At 49.9% G+C, this 11,252-nt stretch overlaps 2 protein-coding genes across 2 annotated transcripts; one reads left to right on the top strand and one right to left on the bottom strand.

Moving 5' to 3' along the window:
• Positions 1-1,355: 1,355 nt before the first annotated feature.
• On the top strand, positions 1,356-2,280 carry UCRPA7_3154 (hypothetical protein; the record flags this gene model as incomplete). The annotated part of the gene is made up of 3 exons (XM_007915697.1): positions 1,356-1,740; positions 1,878-2,009; positions 2,201-2,280. The coding sequence occupies 3 exons, from the start codon at positions 1,356-1,358 to the stop codon at positions 2,278-2,280; spliced, it is 597 nt and encodes a 198-aa protein (XP_007913888.1).
• Positions 2,281-6,603: 4,323 nt separating this feature from the next.
• On the bottom strand, positions 6,604-7,370 carry UCRPA7_3153 (putative isochorismatase family protein; the record flags this gene model as incomplete). Its single annotated transcript, XM_007915701.1, has 3 exons — positions 6,604-6,917; positions 6,970-7,134; positions 7,214-7,370. The coding sequence occupies 3 exons, from the start codon at positions 7,368-7,370 to the stop codon at positions 6,604-6,606; spliced, it is 636 nt and encodes a 211-aa protein (XP_007913892.1).
• Between the last annotated feature and the right edge of the window lie 3,882 nt (positions 7,371-11,252).

The raw sequence follows: 11,252 nt of genomic DNA, 5'->3' as shown, positions 1-11,252 counted from the left end.
GAGCGTGAGTTCCCGGTTAAGCTAGCAACCGCTAGACTTCCACGTTTTTGGTTCTTTTGACCCCCATTCTTCTATCATTTGGATTTGGATTTGGGCCGAAAAGAGACATACTCGCTTCTTCATCCGAAGAAGTGACAGGAGAGCATTCTGGCTCTTCCATGATCAGGTCGCTTTCGACCGTGTACAAGTTTGGTTTTGTGTCAAAGAGCTCGACGACTTTTATGATGACGTGTGGAGTTGGCAATGTCGTTTTACTCACGAGATAAAAGCCTGCATGGCGGTTAATGCTGAAGTTATGAAACTGGTCATCGGTGGACACGCTCGTCGGGCATCTTCTTGCGGGAGTTCAGGGCTGTCTTGTACAGTTGGTCGTTGATCAACTACCTTTTTCAATTTTTATTTTTAACTCACGTCTAGATTCCGGTTGTACCTCTCAATCTTTCGGTCGAGCAGTCTGTTTTGCCCTTATATACCCCAGATGAGGCTCGATGTACCTACACATGACTCGGCTCTCTTTATTATGTGCCGGGGGGGAAATCTGGTCAAAGATCTAATCATGAGGCTCTGTGGTGTGGAATCTAGTTTGCTACTTTATGCGACCAACAATCACTAGAATACAAGCTACGTAGCGCAGTGCGTTGATCTTGACAAAATACGATGTGATACATGTGAGGTTTGTCAATTTTACGGTGCGGATCACAGAAAGGCTCACAGAAGTGTGTCCCAAACGGGTAGGCTCTCACGTTTCGCCTCGGTGACACATCCAGCCAATTACACCAGCTTACACAGGCACATGCTCAGCACACTCGGTAAAGCTAGCACGGGCCTACTAACACCACCACCCACCTGCAACCCCCTTCCCGTCCTGTCGGTCCCCAATGCGGCATAGTTGTGTGGCGGGGCGATGCGATTCCAGCAAGTAGAGTGGTCAGGCCAGGCCATAAAGGGTCTCTAGAGACCCCAGTGTTCGAGATCATGAAAGTCTCTTGTTTTCGGATCGCAGAGAATCTGGCATCTTGCACACGTACGAGGTGATATTCTCTCAAACAAGAGGATAAACGCAGCTCAAGCTACACAAGTTGCGTGTCGACCCACGGCACATGGTGGAAGGAGCAAACAAGTCGAAGTGAAGTGTTCCCGGCATATTGTAAGAGGGCAAACAAAGACCCCACCCTACGTCTACAAGACGACGCAGAGGGTATATAGCACCAAGGAAAACAGGATTGAGGGGGGGGAAAAAGGAGGTTAAGATCTAACACTCGACCGAAAGAAGCGGTTTCGAATGTACGACCTGGAATTTTTGAAAGAACTCCCAAAACGAGCACCCAAATATACCGAAATATCCTATTCCAACGATGACGGCGTCCGTAGCCTCGGGATTCTCGCCTCACTCCGGCATCGACACGGATGAGAGCAACGAGAGCTTTGTCATGGTCGGCAGTTATGGCGGTACCAGCTCGAACACGAGCTCTATAGCGTATTGGGAGTCACCGAGCAGCGGCAGTTTTCAGTCTTTCGCTTTTGTTGGACAGCAACCTCAGTTCATGCCCCCAAGCCCTCCGGCTGTCAGCCCCTACGCCCTGGAAGTTGGCAGCGATGCCGCGGCGCCGCTATCAGCGGATACATTTGGGGACGGCGACGGCTCTTATGACTTCCAGACTGCCTCAACGAATGCGAACCCCAACCAGCTTGACCTGAGCAACTCTGACATAAACGAAAGCCAAGAGCCGCTGGGCCTGGGTATGATGCCGGAGGAATGGTCGGTGCAGTATCAGGGGCTATCGACTTTTTTGACGACCCCATCCCCTGATATCCTGCAAAACAACAATCCAGGACTCGAATTCATATCTGGATTTTCGGACATTGAGATTCCACAGTCGATGATGGATGTCTCGAACGTCTTGCCATGGAACTCCACGAATCTCCAGCAGGATGGCATGTTTCTCATGGATGGATTCACATCACCGCCGGCACCGACTTCTGTATCGATCAGTCCAGTGATCGACACGGTAGGCCCAGTCTCACCGCAGCTAAAGCAGGAGGCGAGCAGTGCGAAGGCAAGTATTCCCAGTCCTATCAGAAGGGTCAGGGGTACCGGTGCCCGGGTGGAAAAGAAAAGAGCCACGTCCTCCTCCGACTCCTCAAGTCTCGGCAGCAGCCCTACGAGCAAGTTTGTCATCATGACTCCAAACACAATCAGCGCACACGCGGGCAAAACAAACCCGTATGAAAGTCAAGATGCTACGCGACCCTCGCAAAGAGGACGCAAGGGGCCGCTAGCCAACGCGACGAAGGAGAATGCACTACAAGTCCGTAGGCGAGGTGCTTGCTTCCATTGCCACGCCCGCAAGGTCAAATGCGACATGGATAGACCATGTAAGAATTGCCAGAAACTAATAACAGACATTCCTCAGGTGATTTGTTGGCGCTTTACGGACTTTGTGCCTATTCTTTTCCCGACATTCATCCGAGGACACTTCGACAACAAGGCCGTGTATTGCTTCAGCAAGGACAATGTCGGGAACTTCAGGATTCACGGTCTTGAGAGACCATGTGAGGTAGTGATGTCTTCAGGTTTGAGGTTCGCTACCACCTTACGAGTTCACGCCAAATATTTCACGGCGAAAGGAGACGACGTTACGAAACATTGGCATTTGAGTGTTCAAGGACATCTAGTGCAACTTCACAATGAGGCTTCGGCGCCAATTGGGCTAGAGACACTGACAGAGTCACCGAAGGACGAACTCAAGAAGATGCTAAATAGCTCACTCAGGGGGTATTTCGAAGCCCTCATCAAAGAGCCTGCTTTTGCGGAACAGGTCACGGAAACTCTGGTGCAAAAGTCTGTCGTCCCGAGATTTGTGATGCAGATTGTCCATCAGTTCTTTCAGAGTTCCTCTGTAAGTTGAGCCGTACCAGGAGATCGGATCACGCTGATTATCTATTATTAGTCACCCCCAGAGTTGGTGAGGCGAGCGTTATTAATATGTGCAATGCACTATGTGATGACCCGCCAACTCACTATTCTGGCTACAGAAGAGCCGTTGGAGAGTCGACGATTTGCCCCTCAGGGACGCACCTCACGCCTGTTGAACAGACAGATCAAGACCATTATCGACGATCTCATGCAAAAGGAAATGGTGAAGATCTTCGACGACTTCTCCAGATCCCTCAAATCGAAATCCAAGAAGGAGTGGGCTCCATGTCTGGCGGCATTCCTAGTCCTCTGCCTCTTCATGGAATCCATCGAATCGGCCACAGACCTTTTCGTCATATCAGAAAACGAAATTAGCCTGAATCAGACGCCGCCTTCACTTTCTTTTGACCGTAAAGATGCTCGGGAAGTCAATCGTGAAATAGAGAACATGCCATTCAAGCAATTCGCATTTCAATTTCACCAAGTCTTCATGACGCACACGAAAGATGCATCAGCCAAGGCTTTCAACCCTCTGATAGACAATAGTATACTCGAATCTGATGACCTAGACGAGCAGGCTAAGGAGATGACGAGGAGCTTACGAGATATTTTAGATGTCTATAGTAAGTCCCGTTGTCTGGCGAAATCAACCCTTTTCTAACCGAGACAGATGGTGACCTAGTAGCACTGGCGGAAGACCCGCTGCTACCGAATATCGAGCGTCATCCATATCCTAGCAATACCGGGGATAGATACGTTGGGTACCTGACCGCGAGATTTTTACTATCCTTCACCGATGACGGTTATATTTTTGAGCCCAAGTCGCCTTGATGGGCCTATGAAAAACAAGGAGTTTTGGGACGATTGTATTACTTGGGCGGCATATCAAGTTAATGGAGATACCGATGTAGCGTTATGATAGGTTTGGATCACACAGCGAAGTACATGAGCATCGTGTCACATCCAACGTATTTTGAAATCAAGCATGTTTGTCCGTATTAGTCCCGCTGCCGCACTTGGGTCTACGACAGCAGGGTGGACAGGACCGGCTGTCTAGGCCTTGGATTGTTCTTCCACGCGAACGATAAAATAAGTTAACCGTCAAGCGCATTGAGAAGGCGCAGCGGTAGGCAATTTGTGGATGTTCTGAGAATGTGAACCTTCGCCCTCGGGAAGAGCGAAGGAAGGAGCATAGAGCAGAGCCTCGATCGAGTATGGACTAATGTCGCCTCGGGTTGCTGCTGGATCAGAGAAGTACAAACCATGCCGGTGATATTTCCAGATTCATCATATTCGGAACCTGACCAGTGGTGAGGCAGCATATGCTCAAGTCAGTCTTTGGTGTGGTAGCAGAATTGTTGTCTTAGTTAGAAGGAAGAGGAAGAGAATTTCATCGCCGGAACCTAAGTATTGAAATGAGCATGGTGGTACGTGCGCAGACTCCACGTGACTCCCCAACATGCAAGTTTTCTGCAGCCTGGCGTAACTTCCGGTCTCTCTTTTCTGCTCCATACACTTTTTCGCACGAATAAATCAACCGGTTTGAACTCGCCAACTTGATATCGGTCATATTGCGTGCTAGAGTCAATCGGATGCTTCCCCGGTGGACACACAAGTTCACGTGTGGATCTGCGACGCCTCCCTCGTTTGCCGGTTTGCGGGATATCCCACATGCATTCAATTTCATGGTGTCTCTTTAGCTTGGAACTGTGATCGTCAGCCTCATATTTTCCATGCACCATGCTTCCGTTCTAGGCCCGGAACCGCACAGCAAGGGTACTGTAAGTTTGATGCAGGCGTCGTTCGCAATGGTTCGCATCTAGTTGATGCAGGACGCTGTCCTTTGTACAACGGAAAAAGATGCTTGACTGGGCCTATTTAAGCATACCAGCCATTGTGCGCATATGGCCCTGGTCACGGCATGGAATCTATACGGTAGTGTCAAAATGTGTCGTCTTTCAGTGACGACTCCGGTTGTCGAGTTATCTGTTGTGATACCCGGCCGCCAGTTCCGATGTCTCCATCCGCGCTGGTCCGCTGTCTCGGTTACCCACCAGCTGACGGGTATGTTTCTCTCACATACATGATTCTGAGACTTTCGGGTCCCTTCTGGCATGTTATGATTGCTTCGTCTGGCTCAGCGTATGACGAGACAATGACGAAAGGCACAGGCTCGGGGTGCACATAAATAGGTCACGGATGCCTTTTCAAAGCTAGTCCTCTTGGCCAGCCCCCCTGGACATACTAGTTCGGCCCGTGGCTAAACCTGCACTTCTGACAGCAGAGCAGCTTTGAGATATCATGTTGCCGGCGTAGCGGCCGACGCTGTACTCTTATGGGTTAAGTCCGCCGTGGGAACGCAAGACTAGCTGGGGACGCCTGATCTTTGCCTCACCTCTGAGGCTTATGTGAGTGGTCGTGAACCGCGACTTGAGCGATGATCTGAATATTCTGGCTTCTGCGAGCTAGCTTACGGCTTCTCGCATCGTGGGATTGGCGGTCTTTGCCATGAATGGTGGAAATGCGCATTGCTCAGCATGTCTCGCCCATGCTCTCGATGCTCAGCCTCATGTCGTTCGATGATCGTGAAGGACGTGGCGAGTTACGGCTCAAGAGGCATGGTAACTATAACCAGTTCCGGCGGTATGTCTATCGTGATGGTACTATATATATGGCTTATGGATGCTTTGAAGAAGATTGCTTTCGCTATGATAAATATAACAAAACGTGTGTTCTTGTAAGGTGCGTTGCGTACCCGTTATTGATAGGTGTTCATCTCAAACCATTGCCTTTTCGAGACTTGTCGACCGACCAGCCTCCCACAAACGAAAGCTTACTATCCGGAAAATGAACGCTTCAACCAACTTCGTCCTCTACAGCAAAGAAGGGAAGGACCAGGGCGGGAATGGAAAACCTAAGCCTATTAATCTTGATCCTTGTAAGTTAGCAGGCGCTTCTTGTCCAAGAGACTTCAGCATTTGAGCATCAACTGACTTATCAAACAGTGATGGGGAAATAGTGTCGCCATCTGGCACTACAACGGGACATCTTCACATGAGGCTCGATTTCGGAAGCGTTCATCAAGCGTGTCTTGGAGTCGTCTTCAAGAGATAGAGTCGTGAAACATTGGGTTGGGACGCATCACGATCATTGCTAAACACATGTAGACACGAGAAATATACGTAACAATATTGTCCTTGAATTTACAAGTCACCAGTGTTCATCAAATTCCCTTGATTGAATCGCTTGAAATAGTGTGGGTCTGTGATTCTCTGACGCTCTCATATTCGCATTGCGGTTGTGTTAATAACCCCTGTCTATAAGAGCATCAGATAGAGCACCAGCTACCTTGTAATTATTATTAAGGGAGACCTTTCCCAATTTTCGCGTCATATCCTCCACAGTTTGTATCCTCGCAGCTCGGCAAAATAAGCCGCTCCTCTTAAATGTACCTGGCTTTGATCTATCTGAGAGAGTTGACGACGATTTGTTCAAGATATGACACTTATATCGAGGGTGAATATTCTGTTCTTAACTAATGTACTATGTAATTCTAAGGTATTGAGAACATAACTGCTCTCGTTGTTGTGATTGACTACTTTCTGCTATGTCAAGCCTGGTCTTGAGGCATCTGCCAACTGAACGTCTCATAACCCAGCCACAAAATAGCCTTCGGGCCACATCGCTCAGGCTGGGAGAGCAGCCTCTCCGGGGATGATAGTGCCGTTATCAATAGCAGCACGATGCCCACGGGCAAGATATCCGTACACAGGATAGTACTTGTCCAACCAGGGGATAAGCTCTGCGGCGCCAGGCACGGCTCGCCAGTCGCGCATCAGATCACATACGATGGAGAACAGAGAAACAATTTGCACTCCGGCATTTGCCATGCGGTCGTTCGAAACGTCACGGATGAGAGGTGTGGTAGTTCCAGATGCCTCTACGTTGGCCCAAACGGAATACCCTTCGGCACGGAGGGAGAGCGCCAAGAACGTCGTGCCTGCATTTGTTAGTCTGCCCGAAGTGAAGACCCCCGGGAGTGATCTACTCACAGACGTCCGTCACGATTCCACCAACAATGACCTGGCTTTTGCCCGTTGCCTTCACTGCTGCGCGAAAGTCTTCATTGTCCCAGGCGTCTACCTCACCCTGGCGCTGGATAAGAGGAGCATCTGGATACATATCCAAGATCTCCTGGGGTAACTGTCCATTGGGGCCTTCAGAAACGGGGGTAAGCAAAGTTTCAGTACCTTTGAGTTATGGAAAAAAAACAGGTAACAGAAGAAGATCACGCACCTGTCTGCGCAGATGTTGTCATGACCACAGGAATGTCAAAGACCTTTCCCAGTGCTGCATGAGCAATGATACTGTCTCGGTAAAGGGTAGCATCAAAGTCCCGTGCGAGGGTGTAAAGTCCCTCCTGGAGGTCGAGGATGAGCAGCATCTGGATCATTGTTAGAACCAGTAAGAGAAATGATGCAACGGGTGTGTCACCGAATCATTCTTATTCAGTCGCTCGAAAGGAACGGCTATTGAGGATTAGATCAATTCTGATAGCACACCTAAGACTTCTAGGACATACAACTAGCAAGAGCTGTGGTGGATAGCATGCAAGCCGCAAGCAACGAGCGGAGGAAAGATATCATTTTGCTAGGACAGTTTTGCCAGAGAACGAGATATAGGAACTTAATTGTCAAGTCTAGTGATCGGTATGTTCCAACACGATAGCATCATGAGGATACCTCTTACTTATACTTGCTCTTCACATAACTCTAGCCAGTCTCGTTCCCACTCCGAGATAAATCCCGAACTCTTCTCCTGGTGGTCAGAGTCGGTCACACAATGACCAACCTCGCTGCAAGTGAATGGAATCGCTTTTGCTTGACAAGGTTTAGCAAATACTGAGTCAGCGACAGAAGGTAAAAGCGACGCTATTCCCATGGCCTTCTCCGCTCCGACGAGGGCATTAACTGGGAAACCAGGGACAACCTCGACCACCGCCATTCCGGCGGCTTGGCACACGAGGCGTTCATCTAAGAAGCGGAGTAGTGAGAAGTCTTTCGGCGTTTATTGACAAAGCCCAGGAAGGAATGTGTCAGCACCCATCTCTCAACTCCACAGTCTTACCGATGCATATCATGGCTTGCTGTGGCGTCGTGGCATCGGCAATGGATGTTAGTGGACGCTGCCGGCATTGTGGTCTGGAGGCGGCGCTCCTATAGTTGACCATTAGGTCGCGGGTCGGCACGCGGAAAGGATTTAGAGTGTCTTACAGCAAGCCACAATACACTACAAGGCCTGGGCGACTTACAAGAGTGCTGCATAAGTGGTTGAAAAGCAGTACAGATCTGCACTAGACCTCGTGTTGCTCTAAGGCCGTACCTTAACTGCAACTCAATCTGGTGAGCTTTCCGAAGTAAATGAGTCAGCATTGCTCATTGGCATCTTGTGCGTACCAGCAGACGTGGAGAAACAAGTTCGTCCTTCCCGCTTCTCGCAAGTTATTGCCGATGCAGATCCAGAAATTTGACGGATTAGAGCATGAGCTAATGCTTGATCTTCTTAACTCCAGAAGACGGCCCCAATGGACTTCGCAAAGCACGCATCTTTTTGCGAAGCCAATCAACAAGCAGACCAAGCTTTACCTTGACCGAGCGACGAGGAGCGGGCGAGAGCGGATTTGATGTCGAGATCAGTGTTGAGGTCTGACCCGTTCATTTTTAAGCCTGGAGATGGAATACTCACTAGGGCAAGGAACAACTGAATTAAAGCACCTACTGCCCAGCGCATCTCTAACCTCTTGAAACACGATGGACTGGGGTGGTGGCCGTCCATATGGTTGCGCGGGGGTGGCTTACCAAAGACATGTTCACTTATTTGCTATAACTCTCATTAATGTCTCTGGTAGGCTCGGAATATGCTTCTTTTGGACGATTCGCGACTGCAACTGGACAAACTACCTACTACATGATATGCCGTTTCTTGTTATAGCGTTCTCATGATACAATCAAGCTCTCTCTAACATGTGATATTACAGAGATAATTCACGCAGACAAAGATTTGGATTCGCGGTGACCTTGGACTCCAGGAACAATCACTTGCAATGATTTCCCAACCCATGTAGATTTGGCTGTCTAGGTGTTCACACAGTGGACGATCATAACACGGCAATGATTGCCAGATCGGCAGACTGAACCAAAGAATGGATATGATATATTAAGCGTCGTCACCTTGTCACCTTTCATCATGGGCAGAATGGCGTATTGTTCCAGAAACGGCAAAAGAATGAACTTGGCTTTACCCGCAACAAATGAGTTCTCAGCAGGTTAAAGTGCAATCGGAACCGCCTGAAGTTGGAGTTGCATCGCAAGTGAATTGCAACTTTCATGGATGAGCAAAAGTTCAGACAACCATCTTACACTTTATGGCCGCTAATTCTTTCTCTCCAGCCTCAGCACCTGTCACGGTGTGAGCCAAGCTCATAGGCGGTTTCGAGTCTATTTTAGCAGGATGAAACGGCCCAGGCTCGTCTGCCAGGGCAATGCAGTCAGCCAATCTTCTGTGACAATCTTGAGACATTAGCGTCGTCAAACAAGCTTAATATAAGTCTAAGAGAGGACCGGTCCAAGCCAAAAACCTTAACCCGTGCGCGGGGCGCTTCCCCCTCCCCTAATCACACACACCTCGCCAATATATTCCTCCTGCCGGGAAGGCCAGCCCAGCACGTTTTCCCTGAGTACCTACCTAGACACAACAAAGCAACGTGTCGGAGGTCCCACCCCGACTTCTGTTTCAAAGGAGACAGACAATGCATCAGCCAATGCCAGGCCCTCAATTGCAGTCGATGAGCCAGGATGCAAGCCTGGGGAAGCTCCAAGCGGGATGGTGACTAGGGTCCCGGGTACACGGACGCACCTACAGTCCCCGATTATGTCTCTTGACTTCTTCAATATAAGCTCCCTCGGAGCTCAATTGACCAGTCGTGAACTTGTTTCTCTCTTGCCATCCATAGCATCATAAACTATCCAACGATGAAGCCAATAAGTCTCCTGACACTAAGCATCACGCCCGCACTTGGCGGCGAGCTGATCCACCACCTTCACCATCCTGGGTACTGCAATTCGCCGTTGCTGGGGACCTTTCCACACCTGTCGAATCCTATCTGCTCCCACGACACCCTTCTTACAAAATATCAAGCTCCATCAAGGAGTAGTCCGGCCCATCGCGCTTGGGATCGAGTGTCATCATGTTACCAAAACGGAACCCAGGAGTACTGCGTTTTTGCGAGCACACAATTCGCCGAGGGGAGGGGCATCTCTGTCATCACCAGTCCCGAAAGGGCGGAGTATATGGCGAACCTTCCTGCGTTCGCTATACCAAACATCACAAAGGGATTCAATCAGGATCTTGTTCCTGACAGGCCGAAGAAGTATAAGCTGGTCCATGTGCCTGGCAAGGACATAGGAGTTGTTGCGTCACAGCCCCTGAATCGCGGTGATCACATCATGAGCAACACTGCTTCCGTGATAGTTGACTACGGCGCCTTTGAGAATGTTCCGAACCAAGACATTTTGCGCCTGCAGGCAGATGCGGTGGACTTCCTTCCTGCTCTCCATCGCTCACGATTTATGAACTTGTCGACACACGATGAGGTGGAAGGGCAGCTCCAAAGGGTCGAGAAAATCCTATCTACGAACGCATTTGATGTAGAGTTGGAGGACGACATCCAAGACGGATTGTACCTCGTCTTCCCGGAGAGTGAGTCTTTAAAGCAGACCTTTGCAGAGTTAGCTATTAATAAGACCTCAGTTGCGCGGTTCAACCACGACTGCCGGCCGAATGCGGACTACTACTTCGATCCCGACACTCTTTCTCAACACATCCATGCTATACGACCCATTGCTGCTGGGGAGGAGATAAGCATCACATATATTGAGTAAGGAGTCTCCAACAAGTGTTTTCTTAATCGAAGAGATCTTAAGCTGACAAAGTTGCTCATAGTCCCCTGAGGTCACGCGCGAAGCGTACGAAGAAGCTACATAGCGTCTGGGGCTTCCACTGCAGCTGTTCTCAGTGCACACGATCTGCGCCCATCACAGCCGCCTCGGACGCCCGCATCGCTGAGATCCACGAGCTGCGGGAGCACTTGTCCGACTACAGCGCCGAGTCGGCTGCGACGCCGCAGATGGCCGACCTGTTCATCAGCCTGTACGAGCAGGAGCGCATGCAGAGCACCATATACGAGGCGTACACATTCGCGGCCATCGAGTGGAACGGCGTCGGCGAGCCGTGGACAGCGGTCAAGTACGCACGCCTGGCCATCGAGTACGGCCTG

This window comes from Phaeoacremonium minimum, assembly GCF_000392275.1.
Source record: "Phaeoacremonium minimum UCRPA7 unplaced genomic scaffold PA7_03_scaffold_232, whole genome shotgun sequence".
Classification (NCBI taxonomy): Eukaryota; Fungi; Ascomycota; class Sordariomycetes; order Togniniales; family Togniniaceae; genus Phaeoacremonium; species Phaeoacremonium minimum.
Note: the sequence above shows the minus strand (reverse complement) of the source record. Positions and strands in the feature narration are given on the sequence as shown.